This window comes from Felis catus, chromosome B1 (assembly GCF_018350175.1).
Source record: "Felis catus isolate Fca126 chromosome B1, F.catus_Fca126_mat1.0, whole genome shotgun sequence".
Taxonomy (NCBI): domain Eukaryota; kingdom Metazoa; phylum Chordata; class Mammalia; order Carnivora; family Felidae; genus Felis; species Felis catus.
Window position 1 is genome coordinate 191,689,962 of NC_058371.1, and position 15,093 is coordinate 191,705,054.

At 45.5% G+C, this 15,093-nt stretch overlaps 1 protein-coding gene across 1 annotated transcript in view; it reads right to left on the reverse strand.

The window, feature by feature from the left end:
- The window catches only part of LAP3 (leucine aminopeptidase 3), a 28,626-nt gene extending 17,501 nt beyond the window's left edge, over positions 1 to 11,125 (reverse strand). The window contains exons 1-7 of the mRNA XM_023253283.2: positions 10,828 to 11,125; positions 8,359 to 8,474; positions 6,977 to 7,031; positions 6,168 to 6,273; positions 4,938 to 5,097; positions 2,898 to 3,062; positions 98 to 256 (exon numbers count right to left, since the gene is read on the reverse strand). Coding sequence (XP_023109051.1) covers positions 98 to 256; positions 2,898 to 3,062; positions 4,938 to 5,097; positions 6,168 to 6,273; positions 6,977 to 7,031; positions 8,359 to 8,474; positions 10,828 to 10,929 — 863 coding nt within the window. The 5' untranslated portion in view covers positions 10,930 to 11,125. The remainder of the gene's footprint in view (positions 1 to 97; positions 257 to 2,897; positions 3,063 to 4,937; positions 5,098 to 6,167; positions 6,274 to 6,976; positions 7,032 to 8,358; positions 8,475 to 10,827) is intronic.
- Positions 11,126 to 15,093: the final 3,968 nt, after the last annotated feature.

Genomic DNA, 15,093 nt, shown 5'->3' on the forward strand with positions numbered 1-15,093 from the left:
ACCAAACACTGTGCTTTTGAAGCAAACTTTACATAAACAATACAAGTCCACACAAAGCATTCCCCAAAACACAAAGCAAAGATGCACAAAGAGGTACCTGTCAAAGGTAATTCCCTTCCCAACAAACACCAGGGGCGCTTCGCCTGCATTGGGGCTGCCTCTGTAGTGAATTTCCAAGAAGACTGGAGGCTCATCGGATCCTTTGGCCACACTTAGGAACGATCCCATTTCTTGTTCCTCAATCCAAGATTTGGGTCTACAGGGCAGAAAAGGTGAAAAGTCAACACACTTACGGTTAGCTCTATTTCAAAGTAGCTTAGAAAAAGCTCATCTGCGTGTAAAACTCCTAAAATGTGCGACATAATGCTTCAATGATCACTTCCTAATTGCTTTCTGCATGTTCTTGAGCCAATCACTTGATTTCTAAGCGTTTCCTCATCTATTAAATGAGGTCAAAGATGTATCTGTCAGAAGATTAACTATAGAATTACTAAGAGAGCTCATCCATGGTGCGTAATACAATATCGGATAACAGTACAGACTCAGTAAGTGCTTATTACTTGATTTGCTCCCCCTCATCTGCTCATATCCAAAGTTTGAATGCAAGATAAAGTTAGCGAGGCTCTGAAACCACAAATGGTGCTTAAAAACAGTTACAGGGTCCACTGCTTTATTTTTTGTATTTCTAAAATGACACACACACACAAAAAAAACAAAAAAACCTAACCAATAAAAGAAAATAACAAAGAAAAACCCTCATAAAGCTACACTTCAATGAGTGAACTAAAGTATCGCCTTTCTTTGCTTTTTTAGAATTGCTGGAATTTGATCTTTTCAATGTTGTGACACCATTTCTCACGGTTTCAACTGCAGTTTGAGATGTCTGCTTGAAATGGGAAAACTAGTAATTATTTAACAAACACGGGATCGCTGGGGATGATCTAATGGTGGTCCCAACCAGAAAACAGATGCCATATCGCTATTCCTCGTAGACAAGGGATACAAAGGGCTTTGTACTGATTTCTGGCCACAGTAACTAGGCCAGGAGAGAAATCCTACACTCCTACCGATCAAGCAGAAACAGCCATATCCAAGGAGTGCTCCTCCCACACTTGACTACCCATTCGTTAAAACTATTAAACTAGGGGGGCGCCTGGGTGGCTCAGTCGGTTAAGCGTCCGACTTCGGCTCAGGTCATGATCTCGCAGTCTGTGGGTTCGAGCCCCGTGTCAGGCTCTGTGCTGACAGCTCAGAGCCTGGAGCCTGTTTCAGATTCTACGTCTCCCTCTTCCTCTGACCCTCCCCTGTTCATGCTCTCTCTCTCTGTCTCAAAAATAAATAAACGTTAAAAAAATTAAAAAAAAAAAAAAAAAAGAAACTATTAAACTAGGGTTGTGTCATGGAGAGATGGCTGCCAGACTCTAGAGAGAAAAGAACATAAAGACAGAAGGATGACAATTAAAAACAAAACAACACCCACTTCAAAAGCAGCAAGGCTGTATAACATGGGCATTTTTTAATCACAAACTCAGTACTTGATGCCTTGTTAAAATCCTGTCCTTCTGGAAGTCCTGTCTGTATTTCTCTGATTCGTACCCATCCACACTGCAGCCATCAGATGCAGCTGCCTCAGTTTAATGAATTATACCGACCTGACCCACCTCCTCTGTGGCCGAACCTAACCCTTGGCTGGGCCACCAGCCCCGCAGTTTCCAAGGGACCACCAAACACATGCTTCTGCACCTGAAATGCCCCACCCCACTCTCTCCATCTGCTAATTTCCAAGGAACCTCCAGACTTTGCTTAGGCACCTTTTTCATTGGCAAACTTTTCAACTTTCCCAGAACCCTCCTTGACTATTGCTTGGGCAGGATCCTCCGCACACCCCCATTTTCCTGCCTGTTCCTTCCTGTAAGCTCCTCACTTCTTTGAAGTCAAGGACCACCACCATCCGCATTTGTGTGCCCAATTCCCAGGCACACAGGAGGCACCCTCACTGGTGTGTAACCACACAGTCACTATCCGCTGACACAAAGTAGCTCTGGTGTCTCCTCAGATCAAAAAAGTAACAGTCTTTGCCAACACACCTTTATAGAGAGACTAAATGTTGCTACAAATTAAACATATGCTAACTGTTCCAAATATCTTATCAAGCTCTGGATTTTATCTTATCAAGTGTGTCTTATCAAGTGCTGTATTTTCTAAAAACTATACATTTTTATTCACTCTATCTAGACCATAGGGATTTCCCCAAATAACGTGAACTCCAGTCACAACTAAGTACTGAAGATATTTTAAATGGAAGCTCCCCTGAGATACAACACTGGTAGTAAACAATTATCTAGGTAAAGCAAATATCCACTGACTTATTTTAATCATAAATTTCCCCCAAGGTCAGACTTGTTTCGCTTACAGGGTTATGGGGAGATCACAAGAGGCTAACAGAACCTGGAGGGGTAGCTTTTACCTCCCACAGCCCAGCTGCTGACGATGACCACACAGGGCTGCCCAGGAACCAGCTCTGGTACCCAATTTAGGAATCTACAAGGCAGAGATTCTCATTTCATGCCAACTTAGGCATGCTGTGCTCTTTACTTATGTCAAAAAAAGATAGAAATAATTCACCAAAACAAGATATACAAATTATCAAAAAGCTAAACGGTTACAATTTGATCCAACAATTCAACTCCTAGGCACACACCTAAGAGACATGAAAACGTATGTTCATACAAAAACATGGACATCAATGCTCAGAGCCGCATTATTCATGGTATCCAAAAGGTAGAGAAGCACCCAAATGTCACCAACTGATGGCTGGGTGGGGAGATGGAAATGAAGAGTGCCTGCTAATGGGCACAAGGTTTCTTTTTGGGGTAACTGACATGACGCTGAATTACCTGACATGAACCTCTGTCTTACTACTAGCACTCTTGAGATTCTTCTCAATAATTTCAGCAAATCTGGTTGGCGTCATCTCATTGGCTGGAGTCTCCATCAGGTGGCGTGCCAAGTTCTGTCCAGAAGCAAAGAGGACTCCCTTCTGCCAGGCCTCCTGGTCCCCACTGGTAGAAGAAAGCACAAGGTCACCACAAGACAGCCTGTCAAGACACTAACTGTGTCACAACTAGGAGGGCCCTCACCCTATAAAAACAAAAGACAAAGACTACAGGTGCAAAATGGACACATGGGAGCTGGATCATTCTCTGTGCTCTGACCTGGGGGTGGGGGGGGTGGGGGGGGGGCAACGTACAAGAGCTAGAAAACACAGCCCTTGCTGAGCTGAGTCAGAGGTGGTAAGCATTTTGCATTTCATGTGCATGAACAAGGGGTGGACTGATGGGTCTCTGAAGCCCTAACTCTAACACACACTGATGGAGGAGGTTTCCACATTTCCAAAGGCCCATGTTGTCCTCCTTCACTGCATCAGGGATGATGCAGCCTCCAGTGCTCACTGGACAGCAAGCACACTGCAAAGTCCTGAAGTGGATGTGAAGGTCTTTCTGCCTTCTCTGTGCCTGGGTCAGGGCTCTGAACACCACCACACCCAGCTTTAAGAGAAAGGACATGCGCATGTGTTTCACGATCCCAGCTCTTCTTCCTTTCTTTTTTTTTTTAAGTTTGTTTGTTTATTTATTTATTTAGAGAGCAAGTGCACATGAGGGAGGGACATAGAGGGAGAGAGAGAAATCTCAAGCAGGCTCCTCACTATCAATGCAGAGCCCAACCCGAGGCTCAAACCCACAAACCATGAGATCATGACCTGAGCTGAAGGCAAAGTCAGATGCTTAACCGACTGAGCCAACCAGGCGCCACCAGCACCCCCCACCCCCACCAGCTCTCCTTATGCACAACAGGAACTAATACAGGTGGCATAGAGACAGATAAAACAGCTCGTAGTTTGGAGGGTTTACCACGTGCCACACACTTGACAGTGTCTTTCCATCGTCATAAAGGCCCTAGGAGGCTGGAATTACAGCATTACTGAACAAACGAAGAACATGTAACAGAGACTTCAATCACTTCGCTGACGTTACTCAGCCAGCAGGCAGGGGAGCCAGGATTCAAAGCCCGACTGACTGGTCACAGGGCCCTTGTTCCAAACCAGTCCACGACAGCTGCCAACCACCGGGCTGTGTCCTCACAGCCCCACCTCTTGAAGGTCTCACCTCTGTCTGTTCCTAACAAGAGAGGCTTTATCTCCCAGACCCCAGGATAGGGCTGCAATATAGCAGGAGCTCATTAAGTCGTCTGAGAAATGAGTCTCCCCACTAGACCACAAGAGCAAGGACCATAGCTCTTCCTCTGTGTATCCTGGAATTTAACTCAGTGCCTACAGATGCTGGCTAAATGAAAACTGTATCAAAACCCGCTGGGGGGCGCCTGCGTGGCTTAATTGGTTAAGTGTCCGACTTCAGCTCAGGTCATGATCTCATGATTTGTGAGTTCAAGCCCCACGTTGGGCTCTGCACTGAAAGCACGGAGCCTGCTTGGGATCCTCTCTCTCTCTCTCTCTCTCTCTCTCTCTCTCTCTCTCTCTCTCTCTCCCCCCCTCTCTCTTCTCTGCCCCTTCCTGGATCATGCTGTCTTTCTCAAAAATAAATAAATGAATAAACATTAAAAAAGAAAGAAAGAAACCTGCTGGGACCTACCTGTCACCTTATTCCCTCCCTCTTCAGAGAGCTAACTGGGTCTGGCTTCCTAGTAACCAGCAAGCATGGAAGGAGTGGGAAGCCATGGGTCAAAACGTGCACATGGCGAAAGCCAGGAGCAGAACATGGACAGTTACCATACTCTTAAAATGGCTCAGGTGATGCGGGAGGTCACAGATGAGCCATGTGGCAGTGCCCGTACTGAAAAGCTCGTATGTGGTCATATCCAAATGTCCCACTATCTGAAGGTCAAGAAATGCAACCCCGGGCCTGGCTTCGTTCCATCACCTTCCGTGGAGCTTTGCCGATACAACTACTTTCTTCTTCTGCTTCAGGTCATCATACTCATAGAGACCGAGCACTGCTCCTTCCGCAGCCGCCTGCGCATCTCCACAGGGATCCACCTCCACCGAAGAGATCTCCAGGTCCTGAATCTGCCTGCACCCCGCTTCAGAAGGACAGAGGAACCGGAAAACTGGAGTCAGTCAGAGGCAACTCACTAGCAAAAGGCAGAGGCACGGTTGTGGGCTGAGAAAAGAGGACTGGGGTTCAAATCCCAGCTGACACTTGACCTTTCTGAGCCTCCATTTCTCCTTCTGTAAAGTGAGGAGGTGCACATGCCTCACAGGTTGTGGAAGACAGACTCACAGATAAAAGGACTCATCTAGCTCCTGGCAGAGTGGGCCATCAGAAGTGGCTGCTGTCACCATATTACTTCAGAAACACTACAATCTCCTGATGAAGCTTCCCAGTCACCAAGAGCTTGCCAGATTAGCAATAGCAAAGAACTGAGTCAAGTACATTAGTAACACAGCACTTTATTAAGATCAGGTCAGCAAAAAGTTGCAAATAAAAGTTATAAACGAATCACTCCCCGTGAACTTTGAAAGTAGATTTAGCAAGCACAGATGAAATACACAGAGCCAAAGATCAATCAAGCTAATTGCCACCGCCTCAGCGATGTCTTCAAAGCGTCTTTAACCACAGTCTCTGTGGTAAAGGCCTCACTCTGCTGCTCAGCTTTGCAGTGACTCAGCTGCGTCTTCCTCAACTTGTAAACCATGCACACGACCAAGTGGGACAGGCACCTACCTTTGGTAAGCAGTAATAAACAAGCACCCTGCACTTTGCAGCCCTTTTCTCTGACTGGTAAAAAAGAGGAATCCACATCATTTAGAAGTTGGGCAACAACAGGTTTATATTACAAAAAGCAGAAAATCCACTGTAACTTTCTGGTAAAATCGAGCTCTAAGGTCCTACTACACGAGTGAATAAATGGTCTGAAAGCTCCAAACACAAGCTATGGAAATACCCAAACTAAAACTCCATAAGCTAACCTTCTGTGGCCAACATAAGGCCAGGCATATGGTGTAAGAGAAACTGAATATTTACTCAGATGAGGGTTTTCTGTGACCGCAGTCGGGTGGTGATTAAGAGGATAAAATGAGGGGAAGAGAGAATTGAAAGACGACATCCTCAAGACTCTCCATCAACCTTACACTTCACAACGGTAATGACCTGCCACAGCAGCTCTGATGTTTTCTTTGCCTTCATGCCAGTTTTCCTGCTCATCAATTCCAGCCGTCTTTCTGCCGAGGCCGACCACCACCACGCTTGGGAAGTCCTGTTCGGCACACACACAAAATCAACCACTTCCTGTCTTTAAAACATCCTTTTCAAGCAGGAACGGTACATGAGCTCCCACACAACTACCTTCGCCTCAGCACAGGAACTTCACCGTGTAATTCGGTTATTTTGGTTTTTTTTTACCCTGTATCTTGGTAAAATTTTATCACTTGTGTATTTAAATTTTTTTTTTTCAACGTTTATTTATTTTTGGGACAGAGAGAGACAGAGCATGAACGGGGGAGGGGCAGAGAGAGAGGGAGACACAGAATCGGAAACAAGCTCCAGGCTCCGAGCCATCAGCCCAGAGCCTGACGCGGGGCACGAACCCACGGACCGCGAGATAGTGACCTGGCTGAAGTCGGACGCTTAACCGACTGCGCCACCCAGGCGCCCCTCACTTGTGTATTTAAAAGGTAGAGTGAAGATAATCCTGCAAATAATTCTATGTAATTTGAGTACGGAAATTCTATGGCAATTGAATAAAGAAAGTCGATAGACTGAGGAATGCAGGAGATGCTGTGCTATTTGACCGCAAACTGCCTGTCAAATCTAACTAGTATTTATGGCTTAATACGGTGACAAAAGCATGCAAACAATCTGATAGGAAATTTTCTCCATGACTACGCAGTCCCCATACTTGGCACTCAGGAGGGTGCTCACTGAGGCTTTGCCAAATGAACCTAATCTTCATCTCATACCTCATGCAGCCCATAAAAGGTTCGGGTTTTGCCTGCCTTCAGAGGAGGTCCAGATCTAAAACAAGAGGAAACAGGTTTTAAAATCTAGTTTGCTCTGCTCCTTTGGGCAGTGACATAGTCACACCTTTAGGCTTATTATAATACTCTGCTGCTTCCGTGAGTTTGCTGCATTTATGCTTTTATCAACATACAGAATCCTCACAGGTCTGATTTTTCAGCTGCAGCACTTCTAATTCTAGCTCAAAAATTATTCAGTAAACTTCCACATTACAGTTCATACAAATTTATATGAAAACAACTGCAGAAAGCAACACCATGGATGGGTAACGTGTGGCTACAGAGGAGAGCGGAGCCCCAGCTGAAGGCGAGCCTGAATCTCCCATCTTCGTCATGGTTGACCTGACTGTGGTGTTCAGCCTGGAGACTGCTGGGGCGGGTGGGGGGTTATATACAGATGGGATACAGTTCAATTTCAAAACAAAGCAGATGGCAAAGCCTTATAGCTAGAGGGCTGGATGCCCTGGTCCCACAGCTGACAGTTATCGGTCAGGAAGGCCAGGTTGAACTATTCTTTGTCAGGCTGGCTTTTGCATTACTGACTTAATCACAGCATTTGAGAAGGTGGTCTACTGGTGAAGGACTGGTCATTGAGAAGGGACACAAGTTCTGTTGCCCGGTGATGAGACAATTACTATGATTATCAGATTACATCTATTAGATTCTAGTAGGTTGATCTATACCCCACATAGTATGTACTTGCAGTGGCTTTATATTAACACTTCTATTTCTGCCAAAAGTGGCCCGCAGCTCAGAAGGACTTAGAAATTCCAATGTTTCCCTACCTTCTTGAAACTGTAGCTAAACCAAAAGTGCTCCAACTATAGGCCCCACCCAGACTTATTGACTTAGAATCTGTAGTCCAACTATAACCCCAGGTGATTCACTTTGAGACTCTGAGAAGCTCCTGAAACTCAAGGCATGCCAAGAAAGGAGTGACACCCTCAAGCAGTTTTGAACTAGTCCAGGGACACTGTCCCCCATAAGTGAAGGGGCATTAGAGGAGGTAGACAGGCTGGTGGGAAAACAGACGGGTAGGAAGAAGGTGAGCTAAGGAAATCTGGTACTTTCCAGATCCTTCTGGGTCAGTCTCTCATAACATGTTTGTGATCTGAAGTAGCCTGACTTCCCAGAATTGTACACCCACCCCTACTAAAAGGCAAAGTACCAAAGTACATTCCAGGCATGAATACTTTCACTTCTACTGAGAAGATAGCAGCCAACTTACTTCCGTTCATTTTTATCTACTAACAAATCATTAAAAAAAAAATTCTCTTTCGATTTCAGGGCGTTTTAAAAACCAGAACCCACAGGTGAATACTTACATGTTCAAAACTTCTCTCAACTTTCCAGACACTAATTTATCGAAATTCTCTCCTGCACTTGTAAACTGCGGCACATCGTCTTCTTTTTCTTTGTTATAGATTCCTAAAACAAGACCCTGAGAAAGAATAAGCCGGAAAAAAAAAAAAAAAAAAAAGAATATAATTACAGTAGATCCCTTAGGGAGACTCAAAGGTCCCCACATTCCAGAAGCAGCAAATAATTCCACCCAAACTGCGTTCCCCTCAAGGACAAAGCTGAAAAAGAAGCAGGTGCTGGGCAGTCCGCTACAATCACATCCTGCCTAAAAGTTTCAAATTCCTGCCAAAGCAAGGCTGTAAGTACTACCTGTCCTGGGTCTTCCTGGCCTCTGCCAACAAATGACTTTCACCAAATAAAGCGTTTCCTTTTTCACTTCCAAATAAAGAAGGGCAGAAAGGTGTTTTGTGTAAGAAAACAAATTCATTTTTTAACCAAGTTAGACCTCAAAAGGGGTTCAGAACAGGCCACCCCAAAATACGTCACTTGGGCATATTGATTATTTTGAGCTAAAGACACATGAATAAAAAGCAGGTGCAGGAAAGGCTCTCTGACATCCCACTTTCCACCTAAAAGCAGGGCAAAAAAATTTCCCATAAGAAAGGTACTTTCCTGTACTGAGAAGAGAACATTCTTATCACCAGAAACTGGGAGTTGACATTAAAATGGACCTACACAAACAAACCTACTAAAATCACCCTTATCTTCCATTAATTTCCCCCATATACTTCCTAGTCAGTTACATAGCTTACTGCCCCAGCCCAAGCCCCTTTGTCTTGTCACACCCCCACAATTTCTCACTGTTTAAAAAGGTATGTAAGCTTTTAGGCCTCAGGCACTTTGGGTCTTCATTTTCCTTTTGAAAATTCCCATGTACGTGTAAAAACATCAAAAAAATTTTGTTCGCTTTTCCCTGTTAATCTGTCATATGTCCGTTTAATTGCCAGGTCCAGCCACAGAACCCAGCCAAGCAGAGGGAAGTTTTCCCTTCCCCACAATCTTCAAATGCAAATCTCAGGTATCCTGGGACACGATCACAGCAAAGCCAATGGCTGCACCTGCCAATACAAATAAGCACTCTGGCCAACTCATAGGCTGAAAGAGAAGAAAAGAAAAAGGAGGCATCTTCACAGAGAGGCAGGAGGGGCAGGAGCAGAGCACTGTGCCCAGTACTTAGGCGGCTTACCCGTCAAGTCTCCAACAACTGAAATAAGGAAGTCACCCTAGGAATCACTATTTGCCTTTGCAAGACAATTTTTGACTTTAAAATGTTTTCTGCCTTACAGCAACTCTGTGAGGTAGGAAGGACATGTACTCTTCTTCCCACAGACCAGGAGACAGAAACCTGGTGCAGTAATACTAGCCCATGTGCAATAACAGAACTGAGCAAGAATCCTAATTACCTTCTCTGACAGTCCTTCATCTTTGCCACAAAATCACACTGGTACTTGGACCAAACAGCATCCTTTCTCTTTTCCATCAAACAAAAACACCGCTTCCTCGGCATAGCTTTCTCGGCTTCTAATCTTCCTAAGACTGCCCACTGCCCGGTATTTGGTGAAACCAATGAGGAACTGAGGAGACAGGAGCCAGCTGCTGTCTGGATAGGATGTTGGACAGTATTGGAAAGAACACGCGATAAAGTATTTGGTCCACCTGCCATACAGAGGGAGGCCTGAGCTCAAGCCGCATCTAGAATACTCCTCACCAGGGTCATTCTTTCTGGCTCTCAAGCATGACTCCCAAGTCTGTGCTCCTTTCACCGAACCATCCCCCTTCCAGATCCTCACCGCAATAGCGACCTTCGTAAGTTTTTTTTTTTTTAATCAATTGGATGGAAAAGGCTTTTCTCCCGCCAAGACGCTCTTCTTTTGATTTCACGAAGATATAGGTGTCTGTGCAAAGCCCTTTTCCCTAGAGAGACACTATTTTCCCTCTAGAAACTCTTTCAGGCAATTTGCTCCCGGTGGACCTGTTTTCCTGGTCTTCCACTTCAGCAGGCGGTGGGAGCTGGTGGGAGTGGGGCCCGAGGCTGGCCGCCTCTGGGACCTTAGAGGACGCTGCGCTGCACCTCACGAAACGTGAGCTTCGTCCTAGCTACGGTGACAGCCACACTGGCACCATCCCTTCCTGGGGCACAGCGAGGACTAAACAAAACAATGCATCAGGACACGGTAGCTACAGCTATCACTCTCTCGGCCAGAGCTCGGATCCTAGCACTCCTCCAAGCAAAAGAAGGAAGAGAGCGCACCGCTGAATGCTCGGGGGATGGGCAGCCCAAAGCCGCCCGCCCCTGCCAGAGCCCAGCTCGGCAAAGACAGGGAACTTTTGAACCGGTTTCGGCAACTTGGCGCAGAAGCCCGGACACCGCGGTCTCGACCCGCCCCAAAGCTCCGGTCGCCCCGCGCAGGACTCCCGCGGCGGCCTCTCACCTTCGTCATGTCTGCGGCAGCGAAACCCCGTCCCCAGACACGATTCACGCCCAGACGTCGGACGACGACTCGCCCAGCAGCCGGAAGGGGCAGCAAGAACATCTTCCCGGCTCGGCCCCAGCACCGCCCTCCAGCGAGCACGTGGCGCTTTGGGAGGACGGGCGCGTGCCGGGGGGGGTGGGGCTTTCGGGAACGGCGGCCGCGCGCCCAGGGGGCGGGGCAGGTGCCAGAGAGGGTGCGGGGCTGGAGTCAGAAACGGGGCACAAGGTCACCAGGGGCGCGGCCTTTGGGTGCGGCCGGCTTGCGCGTGCCCGAGCTTGGGCGGGACCGAGTGTGCTTGCGCCTGGAGTGGGAGAGGGCAGATGCCAGGGGGCGGAGCGCGCAGGCACGCACCATCAGACTGGACGGTGATGGGACGGACGCTAGGGCGTGGCGAGGGCTCGGGGGCGTGCCAGCTCTCCGACGAGAGCGCGAGAGAGGGGCGGAGTCGCGGTAATGGCGTACCACGAGGGGCGGGTACGGAGGCGGGGCTCCAAGGAATCCCCGGGAGCTAGGAAGAGGAGTGTGGTTTTACCCTACAGGTCTGAGTAGTGAAGGTGGTCCTATCGAGTTATTTTTGTTCATATCCTCTTGGGGAACGTTTTTGAACTTCTGTCTGGTCCAGGAGTGTAATACGTCAGTTAGCCCAAATGCTATTTTTGAAAACAGGAGCTTTGTGAATAGTGTTCAATATTTTAACATCATTTTCCTTTTTCTAAAAAAAAAAAAAAAAAAAAAAAAAATTAATGTTTATTTATTTTTCAGAAAGAGACAGAACACGATCAGGGAACGGGCAGAGAGAGAGGGAGACGCAGAATCTGAAGCAGGCTCCAGGCTCTGGACTCAAATCCACAAACCGTGACATCATGACCTGAGCCAAAGTCGGAAGCTTAACTGCCTGAGCCACCCAGATGCCCCCATCATTTTCCTTTTTTAAAAAGGGTTTTAGGGGTTCCTGGGTGGCTCAGTTGGTTAAACATCGGTGGGACTCTTGACTTTGGCTCAGGAAGGAAGAAAGAAAGAAAGATGTTTAAAAATATAAATAAGAGGATTTTAAATTTTTATTGTAAAAAAAAAAAAAACCCACACATGGTTGAATGCAACTCTGAGAACTTAGAAGCACAAGGTGAGTTACAAAACCATCCTTAATGTTATACCAGTGTCTGATCCTAATTTTAGCTGGATCTTTGATTTTAGCTTAGGGCACAGGGTGGTAGCAGGGATCCACCAACTGAAGTGTGCTTCAAGGACCACAGCATTTACATTTTCATATACTTAATGGGAAGGAAGAACTAAATCTCACAGCCCCCAAGTAACTTTAGTCCTTACCAAACAGTATTATTGGCCACTTAGGGATGTAAGACAGTCTTTGATCAAACCTTAATTTTACAAAGTGTTCACTAAGGTACAGCAGGATTTAAAAGTGTCCCTGGCCACAAGGACTCTATTATGTAGTAGAAGCAAGATATATCATGACTGTGAGAGATAAAAATAGACGGTATTTCATTGAGTGATATGTGCCTATGCTCCAGTTCTTTCTGCCCCCTTCTCTGCTAGACTAAGACTTTGTCTGATGCCAGGAAACCTTCAATAACATTCCACATCTGGGTTATGTGCACTTCTTTCGCTCTGAAAGCAGCTTGTCTCAGAGAACTAATTACCGTTTGCTCATTGTATGTTTCCCCTCAGGCATTTTGGGAGCCAAGGTTTTCATGTCTTGATTTCCTGTCCCTAGATGTAGAGTATAGATGGTGGCTGGCACATAAACAAGGTGTTCATAAAATGTTTGAATGAAAGCATTGATCAAGGTCTAGTGGATATAGCTTTGATAATTAAAGAACAGGATAGGTCTCACTTGTAGTCTTTAGATACTAAATGCAAAACTAAAAAAAGTTTGAAATGAGCCAGGCGAATGAGAAGGATTTAGATGATTGAGGAAGATATGAAAATAGGGAGGAGTGTGTGGGAAGTTATTGGCTTGGCTTGGGGAGAGTGATCAGGCCTGCCTAGAATGAAAGGTGGTTATTAAAGAGAGTGATGCGAGATTAAAGAGGATCTTGAAAGGCTAGCAGAGTTTATTATCAATGTCCACATGGACTCAATAATGTACTTTATAGAAGCTGGAGGACCTAAAACCTATGTTTTAGTACACCTGATAGAGGTTGGCATGAAGGGTAGAAGAAGATTGAACAGTTTAGGGGAAAGTTACACCTTCATGGAAACCTGTGCATTGTCCAGAGAGACTATGAGGAAACTCCTCTGGCGTATCTGATTTAGATTCCAAGGAAGTTCTTTCACAACTCTGAAAACTGTTGAGCAATGCAAGTCTTGTTTATAGACATGCAAATTATGTCCTGTCCAATAGAAGTGAGTTGACTGCCCTCTCTCTCCCATGGAACCACGTCCTCCACACTTGCATTTAGATGTCTGATGGAGTCTCATACCTCTGACCACACCCTGCAAACCTGCTCCAACCACAGCCTTCCTAGTCAATAGCCTCCCTGTTCCCATCCTCACTGATGACAACTTGTCTCCATGTGCATATTCATTTCAGTATTCTTGATCTATAAATTCATGGGTTCTCAGAATTATCTTTTGAGCTAGTTATAAACAATCTGTTTCCTTCATGAGTTAAATAAAATCTTTAACATGTATTCATCTCTATGTCCATATAAGAGCCATGATTATAACTTTTTTGGGAAAATTATCTTCTAACAGCAGGGAGGCTGACTAAAGGCATGAGTTTTTGACAGACTTTCTAGATGACTCAATTTGGGAAATGAAAGTTAGAATCAGCTAGACACAGCTTATGGATGTGAGACAACATACACCACTACCCTGTTTAGGACCCAAACACTCTCTTCTTGCTTGGGGAAAAGCGATGAAGGTTATGGGCGATGGGGAGTTTAATTATAAATGTTAACTCTCTGGTGCTTGGGTGGGTGGCTCAGTCACTTGAGCATCTGATGCTTGATTTTGGCTCAGGTCATGAGCTCAGGGTCATGAGATTGAGCTCTTGTTGTGCTCACCACTGAGCATGGAGCCTGCTTAGGAGTCTCTCTCTCTCTCTCTCTCTCTCTCTCTCTCTCTCTCTGCTCCTCCCATGCATGTGCACCCTCTCTCCCTCTCTCTGTCTAAAAAAAAAGAAAAAAATGAAAAAATGTTGACTCTAACGTAACAATGGGACATTGGAGGGAAAAGCAGAAGGAAAGAAGTCCAGTGGAACTTGAGCTGATTATGCAGACTTCCACAGAGTGAGTTCAATAGCCAGGAGTCTGATGGTTTCCCTACAGATGCCATCATGGAGCAAGATGAACAAAGGGAAAAGACAGAGCGTGTAGCAGATACCCTCTGTCAGGAGATGTTGAAACCCAAGAAAGAGGCAAAGTAGGGAGTGGTCAGAGAGGCAAGAAGAGGACCTGATCATATAAACATTGATGAGTAACAGTCAATTAGCACCTCATGGGGTACCCTGGACAGGTAGTAATTCAACACTGCTTCTAGCTGGTACATTTAAAAAATCAACATTTATTTAGAGAAAGGGAGAAGCATTTTCTAGTAATAAAAATTATATACTTTTAGCTATGTTCAAGTTTAGGAAGTTGCTACATGCAATAACCCTAGCATAATATTTTAACTTGTTTCACATCTTCTTTCACTTTATAGCCTCCCTCCCCCCGCCAAGCCAAATCATGACTGGATGATGTTAGTCACTCACAGTCACTGGGGATAAAGGTAACCTTCACCCTGTGGTAGAGTCTGTGAGTTGTCCCCCAATAGTAGTCTCCCTCCTTTCTCTAGTATTGGAAGCTTTAGCCAGGCACTTTGCCATCCAATGAAACTATATTTTCTAGTCTCTTGCTGGTAGGATGGTTCTGTGAGTGGGTTCCAGCTAATGGGAGGGAATGGAAGTGAAGTATGCATGTGAGACTTACAAAGCACGGCCCTTCTTTGTCCATTTGTTCATTTAAAAATATTTATTGAGTATCTATTCAGTGCCAGGCACTGTTCTAGGCACTTGGGATCCATCAGTGAATAAAAGAGACAAAGATCCCTGCTAATTTGGAGCTTATATTCTAGTTGGGAGAGTCAAACAATAAACATAAGGATTATGAGAAGTTATCTACATAAATTATGTTGTGTGTGAGAAGATAATACATGCATGCAATAGAGAAAAGAAAAGGCAGAGCAGAGCAAGGGGGTTGAGAGCAATCGGTGAAGGGGAAC